The sequence below is a fragment of the Manis pentadactyla genome, chromosome 3, assembly GCF_030020395.1.
Source record: "Manis pentadactyla isolate mManPen7 chromosome 3, mManPen7.hap1, whole genome shotgun sequence".
Lineage (NCBI taxonomy): Eukaryota > Metazoa > Chordata > Mammalia > Pholidota > Manidae > Manis > Manis pentadactyla.
Window position 1 is genome coordinate 69,900,318 of NC_080021.1, and position 15,435 is coordinate 69,915,752.

Here is a 15,435-nt window from a genome sequence, read left to right on the forward strand (position 1 = left end):
ATTAAAAACATATGAAAAAAAATTTAAGGGAAAAAGAAAATATGTAAAATCATCTTTTCAACTTCACAGCAAATGCAAATCAAACTAACAATGCCATTTCATATTTATCAGATTGGCAAAAATGTTTAAATTCTGAAAAGAGCAACTTTTGACAAGTATGTGGTAGAACTTCTTAGAATGCGATTTGACTATATTAAGTATGAAGATGCATTTATCCTTTAGTCCTTCAACCCAGCAGTTCAGCTTCCTGGGACAACAGTGTGCTCTGAGAGCCAATTGTTAATAATTCAGGTATTTGGGTGCTTTATGAGGTAGCCATTAAATAATTAAATAGCTTGAAATCAGCAATGATGGGAGGATTTATATCATGGACATCTGCAAATGCTATAAACCAGGGTTTTGTTTTGTTTTTGTTTTTTTAAGATCCTGTTTATCAGAACACCACTGGGCGAGGAGAAACTCTCATGCTTATGTACAAGAGGACATGGTAAAAGAAACATTCAGAATCTACAGTGTTGAAGTTTAATGATGTGTTAATTTCAGGGCATAATTTGTATTAGATCATCATGGGGGTTCGGATAACATCACAATTTAACCTTAGTTTGAATTTTTCAATTACTTCCACATTCCCAGCTCTCCATTTACCCATTCTTAACTAATTCTTTTAAACAGTAAGAAAAGTGTGTGATTTCACTTAACCAGAAGCTGCTGGAGTGGCTCCCTGGTTGGTTAATTTGGTGACCATTCAATGTCTTTAAGTTGCTCGGTTCCTTCTCCTTTCTACTTTGCCCTCTCCGGCAAGCTCCCCTCATTTAACAAGATGGCTGTAGTGATGCCAGGAGTTCTTTCACAAATGATAATATCTGGGGGAAGAAGAGCTGTATTTTCCCATATATGTCTTTTCATCAAAGAAGAAAATTTTCCCTGAAATCCCCTAGCAGACTTCCCCGCAGGTCCCACTGGTCAGACTGAATAATTTTAATAACATTCCATTCCATTCCAAATTTGTCACAGGATTTCAGTAGTTGTTTGCAAGGCTTACTTTTAACATAAAAGTTACATTTTTAAGCAGAAAAGGAAAACCTTAGGGTCTCACATTGACAATTAAAGCCACTCATTATTTTAGATCTGGACAGAAATCATAAGTAATTTAGGTAATTTTCACAAAAGTTATCTCAGTAAAGTTCATGTACTTCAAGTGTTTAAGAATCAACTTTCATTAAGATGAGTGCCCTATTTTCTGACAATTTAATGTATTTTTCACAGATTTGGGACTTCAACCTTGATGAGAGGTATATAGGCTATGATTATCTTAATGTCAATATTATGTTTAAAAATAATCTTGCCTGAGCTAAAATGATCTTATGCATAAAAGTCGTGCATTTATGAGTAGGGTCATTTACATTTCTCTTGCATGAACTCTATTTTGACATGCTTACTATTGAGCAAGGGAAAGCACAAGCATATGGTTATTATAGGTACTTCCTTCCAGTTCCAACCTTATTTTCTGCTGCAAACATCTAGGGAAATTAGGAGGTTCTCCAAATCACCCATTAATATGAAAAAGGATGGAAGGCCAAATGTATTAATTTACTAATGAGATTTACATGTGTAAGTGCAGACTATAGATTCTGACAGCTCTTAAGAAAATAATATCATATATGCCCTGAATCCACATGTATGTCTATCTACAAAAAGTAAACTTCCAAGGTAATCCTGGTTACATTATCAAAGAATAGCTCTTTTTTTCAAAGTTACTTTTGATAAGTTGCCATATCAGATTTAAACCATTCAACTTTTCCCTCGAATTGGTTTTTGTTGTATTTACAACTGGCAGCATTAACTTAGTTCAGCAACTTGGAGACCAGCCACCCCCTGGGATGTGCTCATTGCTGAAGAATACCAAACATTTTTCATAATGCCAGCTTGGGTTTAAGAGAGTGATGGCTGAAGGGGCAAATCTCAGAAAGGGTCTATTTTTCCAGATGGAAGAAAAAATATGCTACTTTTAATTATTCTTTTTAAAATTTAATTCAACTGTAAAATTGCATACACGTAGTAAAAATCCAAATAGTAGAGAATGGTATACAATAAAAGATAAAAATATCACTCCCCCAACAAACCCTAACTTTCACTCCCTAGAGGCATGTATTGTAAAGTTTCTTTTGTAACCTCTCAAAAATATTCCATGCATAAGCAATCATATAAATGCATGTTTTTATTTAACCAAAAAATGAGATTTTACTAAATACCTCCTGTACCTCTTGCAAAATTTAATATATCTTGAAAAGTTTTCCAAATCAGCACACACAGATCTATGATTCATTTGTTCATTCATTCAATAGATATTTATTAAGTTCTAGAGACTGCATTAGGTGCTAGGAATAAAAAGATGAACAAAAGAGACAAGGTCTTTCCTCTCACAGAATGTATATATTCCACTGAGGGCAGCAAAAATATATAAAAACAAATATTAAAACAAAATAATTACAGATTTTGAAGGAAACAAAAAGGGAGATGTTTTGTAGTGGGCCTACTTTAGGTAGGCAGGGCAAGTGTGGCCTCAGTGAGAAAGATCCTGAGATTAAAGAAAGAAAAGAAGTCAGCCATTCAAACATCTGGGACAAGAGAATTCCAGGCAAGAGCAAAGGGCTTGAGATGTGAAAATTATTTTGTGTGCTATAAAAACTAAGAGTAGGCCAAGGTGACTGGTGTGTATAAAGAGAGGGGAAGCAAGAGATAAGGTAAGCCATGTGAAGGCATGGGTCTTTTTCTCTTTTTAAATTATCTTATTTTTATTGCAGTAAAGTATACATAACAAAATTTACCATTTTAACCACTTTTAAGTGTACACTTCAGTGGTATTAAATACATTCACAAACCATCACCATTATGTCTGCAGCCCCAACAGCAAGGGTTTCCAACCACACAGGCTATGGTATCTGTTTTAACCTCCTTAAACATTTCTGGGCCACTATTGTCTGCTTGCAGGTTGGTTCATTTCCAGAACTTTTCCATCATCCCCAATAGAAACTCCATACCCATTCAACAATAACTCCTGATCCACTTTTCACCCCAGTCCCACATAACCACTTTCTACTTTCTACCTCTATGAATTTGCCCCTTCTAAGTACCTTGTATGAGTGAATATCTGTCCTTTTTGCCTGACTTTTTTCCCTTAGCATAGTGTTTTCAAGGGTCGTCCACATTGTAGGATATATCACGGTTTTCTTGCTGTTTAAGGCTGAATAATACTCCACTGAATGTATATAACACATTTTGTTTATCCATTCATCCACTGATGGACATCTGGGTTGTTTTTTCTACCTTTTTTCTATAACGAATAATGCTGTTATTAACAATGGTGAACATTTGTTTGAGGCTCTGCTTTCAATCTTTTGAATATATATACCTTGAAATGGAATTGCTGGATCATGAAGTAATTCTATGTTTAACTTTTTGAGGAATCTTAATACTATCTTCCACAGAGGCTGAATCATTTTACATTTTCACCAGCAATGGTACACAGGTTCCAATTTCTCCATATCCCTGCCAACACTTGCTATTTGTTGTTTTTTTAATGGCCATCCTAATGGGTGTGAAGGGGGTAGCTTATATAAGTTTTGATTCGCATTTCCCTAACAGCTAGTTATAGTGAGCACCTTTTGTGTGTTTTTATTGGTCATTTGTATATCTTCTTTGAAGAAATGTCTATTCATGTTCTTTGTTCATTTTTTAACTGGGTTGTTTGGTTTTTTCATTGTTGAGTTGTAGGAGTTCTTCATATACTCTGGATATTAATCCCTAACCAGATATGCTTTGCAAATATTTTCTCCCATTCTGTGGATTGCCTTTTCACTCTCTTGAAAGTGTCTTTTAATGCACAAAAGCTTTTGATTTTGGTGAAGTCCAATTTACCTTATTTTTTTCTTTTGTTGCCTGTGTTTTTGGTGTCATATTCAAGAAATCATTGACAAACCCAATGGGATGAAGTAAAAATATCTCATCAGGCTGAGACCCAAGCCACTACTTGACAGAAGAAACAGAACACATTTGAGGCCCTAAGGAAAGAGTTTTAAACCCTTGTAGAGCATTCAGCAAACATTTTATATAAAGAGAAATCCTTGGGTAAAGTATGATCACGATTTGTTTTGCTGAATTTAGATTTTCATACCATGTGTCTTTGAAGCAAATGGATTTTATAATAGATTTTGTATCGGTTTCTTAGACTCCCAGTTTTTAAAGGAGCAATGTGTTTTACTGATTCAATTATTTAATTACATGCTTTCAAGTGTATTCTTTCTGGCAACAAGATCAACCTGTCTCCAGCATTAAGCCTACTGCTTTGCAGGCAGTATTCAATATATAATGATTAAGAAAAACGAGAGTGATAATATGCAGGGCACGAAAATCAACAGCAAATCACAACATGTTCGTAAATAAGGCAGGTGACTGCTTTATGAAAGCTTTTCTTAACCCTCCATTATCAATAAAAATAGGAACAGTAGCTATTGTTATAGAGGAAATAGAATCGCTTCTTTTTCTTCCTGGTACTGGTTCTTCTGGTGTATGAAGAGGTTGATTCCAGATGCCCTTACTGGAAACTGGGATGTCCAACAAACACCACCAGTCTTTTAAGCACTTAAGTAGGTGAGAAAGTGGAAGACTGAAAATTGAAGGGACACCTCACTGACATGGTGTCCAAAGGCCTGTAGAGGGAGCTCTCGGGCCCAGCAGGCCTCATCAATCGCAGACCCCACAGAAAGGGAGGACACCTTATAACTTAACTTTGGCAACTTTACCATCCAGCAGGGAGAGGGAAGAGCTTCTGCCTCCCGTAGCAATAGCCCAGCCACAGCCCAGTCGATGAGCAGCCAAAACACGAGACTCCCAGTTTCCTCCCAATGGACTTTTTGCTTACAGCAGTTCCCCAGCTCTCCCCATTTCTTCTATAAAAGAGCATTCCTATGTGGTTTTTTTCCTACTTGCCTGTGGTTTTGCCATAGTTTGTCCCAAATTACAATTCTGTTATTCCCAAATAAACCCATTTTGCTGGTAAAGTAACTGCCAGTTTTATTTCTAAGGTTAACAAGAGGACGCAAATGTAATGTACAAGGATGGGAGACCCTTTCTTTTTAGAGCCCTTTCTGCTCTCTGGGATCCCTAACAAGCCGGTAGATTAATCAGTACATACTCAAGAAACCAGCTCTAGGTGAGGTCCTCGTGAGCCTTGAAAGCCTCTATGGAAGTTCCAAATACCTCCGCAATGTAAACTGGTGTAGCGCGCCACCTCAGGCCAACCTGTCCAAGAAGAGCAGCAGCGTCCCGACCCTGCTCCCACGCAGGCGCGCCCTGGGCCGGCAGGGGCGGGGTCAGTCCCGGAAGGGGCGGGGCCAGCCCGGAGCGCCTAGCGGCTGCCCTGGCATTCCAAGTTCTTTTCTGCGCGGGCTCCCCGGTAGGAGCCTATGTGCGGGAAGTGCCGTGGCCGAGCGGGCCGGTCTCCGAGTTCTTCCAGGTGGGAGTCCCCGCGATCTTAGTTCCTCGCCGCTTTCTGCCAGGAACCGACTCCATGGCTGAATCCGTGCCTGCCTTCGCCCTCAGAGCTCTTGTGGTCCCGTTCCGGGGCCTCCGCCCCTCGTACGGGCGCAGCCGGGCGGTCGGCGACGCGGCCTTCCTCTCCCCCACCGACCGACGCGGCCACGAGCCCGCTTCCCCGCCATCTGCTCACTCGTCTATTGTGAGTAGCCGTCAACGAGTCTTACCTGACCCTCGTCTTTAGTGAACGCCGGTGTCGACTGTTCGCAGCTCGCAAACTGATTTAGGCCTTCTGTGGTTCACCGGCTTCGGAGGCGGGAGCACGATAGGCCGGTGGCCACGTGCACGGCCCGGATGGTTTCGGGGCTCCTTAAATAGGCAGCTTGTTAATCCTTAGGGAGCGCTTAATAAACTGAGAAGGGAATTCTCTCTCAGATACGAGAAAGCCTTTGCTTAACTACTTTGTGGTTGGTTTTTCAAATTGTTAACAGCTCAGTTTACCTACTGAAAGTTGTGGTCTCGACAGAGCTTGCTGCTTGCTGGCGTTTATACATAAACTCTAAAGACGTGGCAGTAGAGTTGGAGAATAATACATACAATGTAGAGGCCTGCTGTATCCGTAGTCACAATACGCAGAGATGTGTATTTCTGGACTTGGTACAGAAGGAATTGGTTACAGCTGGGAGGCTTAGAGGAACTCTAGCCTCATCAAAAACAAGTTATAAGTGAATACCTTCTTGATGAGACATGGTACGGTCATGGGGTTTTTGGTTTTTTCCTTCATATTTGAAGTACTGCTTCATCTAAAACAGTTAACTGTCAACAAGGCAAATGTGATGGCTGAAAACAGTTTATATTTGGTATTAATCATCCTTACATTTGAGGCCTAAGTGGCTTGAATCCCACTTTCATTGTTAGGTGTTTCTTTGGATTTTTCTAATTTTACAAACTAAATGTTAGGTAAAAATATTGATAATGCACGTAAGTCCTAATACATAAATACGCAAGAGCCAAGTGATCCATTTAGGAACCTAAATCTTACCAATAATATACTTGCTTCCCTGTTCTATTCCCCTGCCTTCCATCCCGAGATGCTTGTTATCTGGATTTTGTGTCTGGTTTCTTGGTTTTTTTGAGGGGAGTGGGATGAGTAACAGCTTTATTCTACATATATGTCATGAAACATTTTGTTTCAGATTTTACACAATTGGACTGTGCATGTAGTTGTCAGTAGGTCCCATGAATTATATATTGAACTGAAATTTTGCAAGTTGGAATTACTTGTAATTAACTGTTAGTAGTTCTGATATTGATTATGTGAAATAATTTCAAGACTTAAAAATGATAAATTGTTTTTTACAGTCCAACGTTTGATGTGTCTTCATAAATCATTTCCAGTAGCTCTCTTGTTCAATGATTTTAGCCTCCTGGGGTGCTGTAGGACGTGATCTGTGGCTCTAGCCATGCCCTTTGCAGTACACAAGCATGCTTTCAGGCAACTTGGGACTTAATTCTACAGGACTGCCAGTAATGATGCCAACAAAAGGTATCTGCTCTAAAACTCTTATTAGATTTGCCATTAGAATGCTTTAGTTGGAGGGCTGCACACTTGTTTTTGTATATCTAACCTTTAACCTGGTTTGTATCTCATCTGTGACAATCTCTGAGACAGAAAAGCAATGGCTGGATACTCATTAGGAATATCATGTCTTAAGATCAATAGTGCTTCAGTAAAGAACATCATAAATATATCCACTATTTTTCCTGTCAATGTTAATGAATCCATTTCCAACTTAGATCATTTAACAATATTAGGGTCCTTTCAAGCAAAAGGGCTAATACTCAAATCATTATAGATACGTTAGATTTTGGATTTATACTACCAAAAGTAGAATAAAGCAGTAAGTAATTGTCTTCTGTTCCATTAGAGATGTGTTGAACAACAGGAAATTACTCCACTATATAGTCTCAGTGTTGGTGGTTTTTATTAAAAAGCTGGTTGGGAATCAGGTTGCAACTATGGTTATGTTTATGGTTCCTGATTAAAAATGAATAAAAATGTTATTGGACCATTTCTACATATAAGAGGGCGAACAACAGATGGAAGTACAGAGTATTCACAATGAAATATTTAATTTCCAGGTGCAACAGCCTATGAGCTGAAGATGAGTGAAGGTCATCATGTTAAGTGTTTTCCAGAAACTTCTCATAGAGGATGGAAAAAAACCACTGGGAAGAAAATTACTAGGAATGTAACTGCATATAACAGGTACCAAAAGTTAAATTGTTTGGGTTTTCTTTTTTTTAATGTTTTTATGGTACTGTTTGTGGAGAGCAGTACCAGAAATGTTTAATACAATTTTTGTTGACATAGATAGCTGGCACAGTGATGACAAATTACTTTTTGCCGTTTACCCAGCTGAGGGTTTCTTTGAAGAAATAATTTTAAGACTGAGATGCCAGTAATCTACATTGATTATGTGATGAATTACTCAAATATAATGCAGTTTTTTTTAAATGGGTACGTTTTTTTCACCATACAGGTAGCTACAGATCAATGTTCAAGTCCATAACTGTGGCTTTTAAAAATTCTTCATTGCCTCAAGTAAGTATAATTGGTCAAACAACAGCATCTATTAATAATTGAAAAGTATCTGATAAACTTCAGATGGCTGGGATCATTTCCTCTTAAAATTGCTTTTGTATGTCAAGATTATGGTTTTTGAGTTTGAGTATGGAATGATTTTCACTGTTGGTTTCTGGTTTTTCTTTTCCCCTTGGAGGTCTGGCATGCAGCCATTTGGAAGAGAAAGAATTGGGCAAGAAGAAATGAACTGAAGCAAATGGTGAAAATTAACATTTTATTTAACATTGGTCATCTCACAATAAATTATGTAGAAAAATACATGTCTGAATACTTTTAATTGCTGGGCAATAAAGTGTTTCCTTTAAAATATATCAAATCTTTAAACATTTCTGTTCTTATAGCCACTAGTCAGACTTTCTTTAAACATATTTCAGGGAGACTATGCTCTTGTCAATAACTAGCTCATTTGTGGATAGTGATTTCTGTATGAGGTAGGTGGATAAGCAGCTAGGGAGGGAGACATTTGTAGTACTTCCAGTTCTCATACCCTTTTTCTTCCCTTAGCAGGTTTCTGGAGAGGCCCCAATCACTGAACACCAGATAACTATATGGGCCTCCCTGTATAACCTGTTGTTATACCTGAAATTTGAACTGTGTAAGTCCAATTATACACAGATGTTATTTTTTTTCCAGTAAATATACTGGAAGATTTTTAGAGATATGTGATAACTTGAAAAAAATTTTTCTCTTATTTTATTACAAGAATACAGTATATAATATATACAGCATACAAAATAAGTGTTAATCAACTGTGTTACCAGTGAGGCTTCTGGTCAACAGTAGGTTATTGTTTGGAGAGTCAAAAGTTACATGGAGATTTCCAATTACATAGGAGGAGGGGGGATTAAGCTCCTAAACCCCTTGTTCCAGGGCCAACTATAGTTGGAGTCTCCTAACTCCTTAATTGCCTTGTAAAAGTAGAGGTTTCACCTGTGACATAAATAAATTTTTTTAATTTAAATTTGATCAGTTTGCTTTTACCTCTGTAAACAAAAAAGTAATCCTAATCTTAGTTAATAAGCAATAACAATATGCTCTATTAAGGAAAATAGTGACTGGACAGTCCAGTCTGTCCAGGACTTGAGAATTTAAAAGAATTCTAAACAGTTCCAACCTGGGTGAAGACTTAAATAGAGCTAAATCTTGCTTTTCCCCTGTTGAGTCCCACAGCATATAAATTCCCTCCCTTTATCAGGATTATAATTTCAATATGGTAAGTCAAACAGTATAAGACATACACAGCAACATCTCTATAATCGTTCTTGTCCAAGGCAACACTTGAAAACCATTTTACCCCCCCAGTGATACCAGTCCTCTTGTTTCATCAATAGAACCTTAACACTACAATTGTAAAATGGATCCATTTTATGGATCCTAGCTTTAATAAATGTGTTTTGCCTTCATCCCAAACAGAACCAGAAACATGAAATGTAGTAGTTAGGATGCCACAAAATAAGGTCTTGACAATATACAATTGTAGGTAAATATGAAGACTTAACTGCTTAATCTCTGGCACTAGTGGATGTTCAAAAAATACTGTTAAGTGAATGACCAGGAAGGCAGTGACTGGCAAAACCCTGTAGAGAGAGACCTCTCCACCTTTATGGTTAAGAGCTCTACGAATTTCTAAAGAATCAGTGCATGGTAGTACGTTGGCTAATAAAGTGGCAATTACACAATATTTTCCTTTTAGTAGAATTCTTGAAGCTTTAACGAATGAAAACATTTTGGGATTTTATAAGGCGGCATGTTTTCTCATGATGTCCTGTCTTTTCAGAGCAGTTACCTTCCCTCCAAAAATGCAAACTACTTTTCTTATAATCAGGTTTAAAGACTCAATTATTATTCTTTGATTTGATATAAATTACATTTGTTCATTTAACATGGCTTTGTAAAAGGGAAAATTTTCCAAGGCTTCTCCTGATTACATATTTAGGGCTTCCTAAATAATAACTAACTATATAATGGATGTGCCAATATCTAGTAAAACATGAAGAGTCCTTAAATTTGAGGCTCTGGTTATTTAAATTAACAATCTGTCAAGTTCACAAGTGCAAAAAAAATGGTTTAAAATGATTTGTTAAAATGTAATTGCCATCTTGTGACAAGTGTAGGGGAACTACATAAAAGCTACCATTTTTTACACTGACTAGTTTGCAGCATTCATATCCATTGACCATGTTGATCACATGTACTGGACTAGCCAGATGTTTTTGTAATAGGATTCTAAATTTGAAATTTCTATTTGAGCTTTGGATTAGTGTTTATTCCATTAGCAATTAATTTTAAGAAAACATTTTACATTTTTTAGGATGGCATTCTAACATACTGTTATACACAGTATTAGCTGAATGAAGCATTACTTCAAAACCACTAACATTTCCACTGCTTAAGTAGAAATGACATTTTCTTCATATTGCTTATTCATCACTAGTGCAAATAGCTGTCCCAGGTCCATATGTGGCAATAAACTGTTGAAGTTGTTGCTGGCATTGAGTCAGATAGATGTCCCTTTGCTCTAAATATTCTTCATTGTACAGTTCAAATGGAAATACTGCATTTGGAGCAACACAAAATACAGTGGCCCCTAAGTGAAGAAGGAAAAAAGTGTAGAGAAATATTCCTTAATATGCTAAGATGAAATCACATTTTCAATAAAATAGTGGAAGTTAAAAATGGTGAAAGTTATGATCTATCTAACAGTTTCAATAATAATTATTTAAATCTGCCCTTTTTTTGAGACCCATTAAAACAGTTTAAGTAAATGTACAAATTGGTACCAGGGCCAATGGAAGAAGTATGTTAATATTCAAAGTTTGGAAATTATAACTTGTCACCTATTAAAATAGTCATTACAATTTTGAAGCTGATTAGTAATGTGAAGTGGAAGATTGAGAAGGTATGGAAGGCAGGGAAACACTTTGATAAAGGTTAAATGATCAAGGATGAACACATGGTACATTTCTCAGTTATTAAAAACCACTGTTAGTAAGACAGGCATAAAACTATAGAAAAGAACAGAGAGCTGGAAAATAAACTCTTGACAAAGTGTCAAAACCATCCAATGGGGAAGATAGTCAAAAAATGATGCTGGTAAACTATCCACATGAAAAAGAATGAGGTTGGTCCCTTACCTTACATCATAGAAAAGAATTAATGGATCAAAGACCTAAACTTTAAAACTTTTTATGATCTTAGAAAAAACATTGGGAAAACACTTCATGACAGAATTTGGCAGTGATTTCTAGGACATGACACCAAAAGCACAGGCAATAAAATAGGTAAATCAGATCACACCAAAATTTTAAGTGCATCAAAACATGCAACAGTGAAAAGGCAAACATGGATTGGGAGAAAATAACTTGCAAATTATGTATCCAATAGGGGGTTTACAACTCAAGAAACCCCAATTTTTTTAATGGGCAGAAGACTTGATAATTCTCCAAGGAAGTTGTACACATGGCCAATAAGCACATGAAAAGATGCTCAACAACACTAGTAGACAAATGCGAATCAAAACCACAATGAAATACCACCTCACATTTATAAGGAGGGCTACTCTAAAAAATAAGTGTTGGCAAGGATGTAGAGAAATTGGAACCCTAGTGCATTGTTTGGAATGTAAAATGGTGCAACCCCTATGGAAAACTGGCAGTTCGTCAGAAAAATTAAGCAAAATTATCATATGATCCAGCAATTTCACATTTGAGTATATACCCAAAAGAATTGAAGCAAGGTCTCAAAGAGATTGTACACTTATGTTCAAAGCTGCATTATTCAAAGTAGAAGCATCCTAAGTGTCCATTGATGGATGAATGGACAAAATGTGGTATGTGCATATACACACACACAATGGAGTATTTGTTCTTAAGGAAATTATATGCATGCTATACAACATGGATGAACCTTGAGGATATTATACTAAGTGAGAAAAGCCAGACAAAATAGGACAAATAATTCCATTTATATGAGGTACCTAGAAAAGTCAAATTCATAAAGATAGGGCTGGGGGAAGGGCAGAATGGGGAGTTATTGTTTAGTGGGAACAGTCTCACTTTGGGAAGATGAAAAGGTTACAGAGATGGATGAGGGCAACAAGGTGAATGTACTTAACACCACTTAAAAATGATAGATGGTAAATTTTATGTATATTGTACAACAATTTAGAAAAGTAAACACCTTTGACTATTACAGCAGGATAGTAATTTAGATATTTAAGCTCTTAAATTCTGTTTCATTCACTGATTACTTGAATGAGTACTGTAACATGACTGGCCAGGAATATATTTCCTAGCCAAGCAGACAGTGCCCACCTTTCTAGAGTTGTCTGTCATCAGTAAACATTTACACGGTCTCGGACTTCTGTGACTGCTCTCATTACTGCTTTACGTTACCAGAAACCTTGCTATCCCTTGAGAACACTCCTTTCCTTGTTGCTCTCTAAACTGAAGCTGCTTTTTCTCAAACAACCCACACCCTTAGTATCACAAGACAGAACCGTTGCCTAACTTGCTGCCCCTTTGCTGCTTCCAGACCATTTTTGCCCCTGCTTTCCTCAATAAAATTTTCCATTGATGCCAGTGCCATCCGGGCTTTACCACCCTCTCCCCTTCCACAGCGACATCAACAACCAGTTCTCAGCACTTGGTTTACAATCTTCCTGTCTTCCCTAACTCCTCACATTCAGTGACTTCCCTGTGATTGACCCATTTAATTCCCCACCTCCCTGTGTCCTGACATTTTCCCCTCTACCTCCACCACACATTCCTAAGGCCACAGGAAACCAACACCACCAGAAACTTACTTCAAAACCATCACTTGAAATGTTCTCCTACACTACTTCCTATCCTTCCAGCTTCTAAGTCTTCTCTCAAGAGAACTCCAATCTGCTTCCTCACTTTACTGCTCTCTTTTAACCAATTTGAGTCCCTTTCTTGCCAGTACTCCCCACCTCCACCTTGCCCCTCTGCATCACAAAGCCACTCACCTATCTAAACCTCAGCTCTGCACAAACTCAACATTTTGTGAGTTCTAGACAGAAAAATAAAATAGTTGGCATTTCTTAGTTTCCCTTTAAATGAATCACAGAAACTTCAGATTGGCACTTGTACTGCCTCAGAGTCCTGCTGAGTTTCTCTAGCACACTTGCTCTTCTCTCCCCCACAGGGATTATTACACCCCATTCTTCTCAAGCCTTTCATTTTTAGCTGATGGCCTCGTGTAGAGTCTGTGACCAGATCTGCAGAGCTACCTGATTTCCATTGTCTTCCCTTTTGTAAAATGAAGTGACTTCTCTATCAGAAACCAAATACCCTCACATGTGCTCTGGATCCCATCCCCTCTCACCTTTTTAAGAGCTTCAGTCCTTTGATCTTCCTTCTTTTCTGTACTATCATTAGTTTACTCTCTGCTGCACATATCTGATCTTATCTTTTATCTTTAAAAATAAACAAAAACAGTAACACCTTCCTGGACCACACATCCTTTTCCAACTAATACCCTATTTTTTCCTCATCTTCATAGTCAAACATGTCAAAATTACCTCTGTGTGCTATCTCCATATTCTCGCTTCCTACCCCACCCAGATCCCCATCCACTGAAATAGCTCTGATCAAGGGCACCTACAACCTCTAGCTTGCCAAATCGAATCTTACTCAGCAGGCACTTGCTACAGTTGACTACTTGAAACATTTTCCTTTCTTGACATCTATAACCCCACACTTGATTTTCTTCCTATATACTAGCTAGTCTTTCTCAGTCTCCTTTGTTAGATCTTCCTCCTTAACCCCATTTCTAAATATTGGAATTTTTAAAAGGCAGTCCTAGAGTTCTCTGTATAGTCTCTAGGTGATTTCTTCCATTCCATGGCTTTGAGTACCATCTCTGTGCTGATGATTCCTAAGTTTTATATCTAGCTTTGATATCTCTTCCAAGCTCCAGATTCTTTTATCTGTCCATTGATAGATCTGTAGGATGTTTCAAACTTACGTCTATAATTTTATTTTTCTCCAAACCTTTTCCTCTTTTTTTCCCAGTCTCAGGCAGTGGCACTATGAACCACTTAATTGCTCAAGGCAGAACCTAGGAGTTCATAATTCCTCCCTCTTCCACTTGCCCCAACTCCTAAATCTAGTTCATGAGCACAACCTATTGGTTTTCACAGCTAAGAAAAATATCCCTGAGTAGGGATCGTTTTCCTGCTATGTTTAAAGTAACATTTAAGGAGCTCTTGACATTGGTTTGCTTAAAACTTAAAAATCAATATACCAGCTGAAACTCATTATCAAAACAAGAAGTAACGATAGGAAAAAAAATCTTCACATAGGTTGGTTTTCCTCAACAAATGCTTTCTTTAATGCATCAAGAAAGCCCTGGCAGAGCCAAGATGGCGGCGTGAGTAGGACAGTGGGAATCTCCTCCCCAAAACATACATATTTTTGAAAATACAACAAATACAACTATCCCTAAAAGAGAGACCAAAAGACACAGGACAACAGCCAGACTACATCCACACCTGTGAGAACCCAGCGCCTCAAGAAGGGGGTCAGATACAAGCCCCAGCCCGGCGGGACCTGAGGCCCTCACCCCAGCTCCCAGCGGGAGGAGAGGAGTCGGAGCGGGGAGGGAGAGGGAGCCCAGGACTGCTGAACACCCAGCCCTAGCTATCCGCACCAGAGCCCAGACACAGTGCGTGCATGGGGTGCTGGAAACTAGGGAAGCAGGACAGTAAGACCTGTGAATGGGTCCTGAAGCCGGCGCCCCTGGGACAAAGAAAAGCGAGTGCTTTTTGAAAGTCTTAAAGGGACAGGGACCCCACGACTGGACGGAAGCATCCCGGGTCACAGTCCAGCAGCTGGAAATTCCAGGGAACTCCAGGTGCACTAACCCCCTGGGCAACAGCTCTGAGACCCCTCATGTAGGTAAACAGCCAAACAGCCCCCCGTCCATTACCCCTCCGGGGCCTCGCCATAGCAGAGCAGTAGCCTGAGGCTGGCCACGCCCACAGCAAGGGAGCTTCCTCCATACCAGCTGGGCAAGATACAGAGACCCAGTCTACACGCAATTGCCCAACAAAAGCCACTAGGGGTCGCAGTTGTCCCAGTAAAGAAAGGCCAGTAAAAAGTGGAAAAAGCCTAGGCTCTCCCAGCTGACAGACTCATCAATAGCATACCACTACACCTATCAACATGAAAAGGCAAAAAAATTTGATCCAGACAAGACTAACCCAGACAGCTTTGACATCTTCTACATCT

General features: G+C 38.5%; 1 protein-coding gene and 1 non-coding gene across 2 annotated transcripts in view; one reads left to right on the forward strand and one right to left on the reverse strand.

Moving 5' to 3' along the window:
* The first annotated feature begins 7,912 nt into the window (after positions 1-7,912).
* On the forward strand, positions 7,913-7,999 carry LOC118912850 (small nucleolar RNA SNORD87). Its single transcript, XR_005024949.1, has one exon. It is a non-coding gene; the product is annotated as a small nucleolar RNA SNORD87 (small nucleolar RNA).
* Positions 8,000-8,382: 383 nt separating this feature from the next.
* Positions 8,383-15,435, reverse strand: part of MCMDC2 (minichromosome maintenance domain containing 2) — a 59,356-nt gene continuing 52,303 nt past the window's right edge. The window contains exon 15 of the mRNA XM_057498025.1: positions 8,383-10,769. Within this exon, the coding sequence (XP_057354008.1) occupies positions 10,603-10,769 (167 nt within the window). The 3' untranslated portion in view covers positions 8,383-10,602. The remainder of the gene's footprint in view (positions 10,770-15,435) is intronic.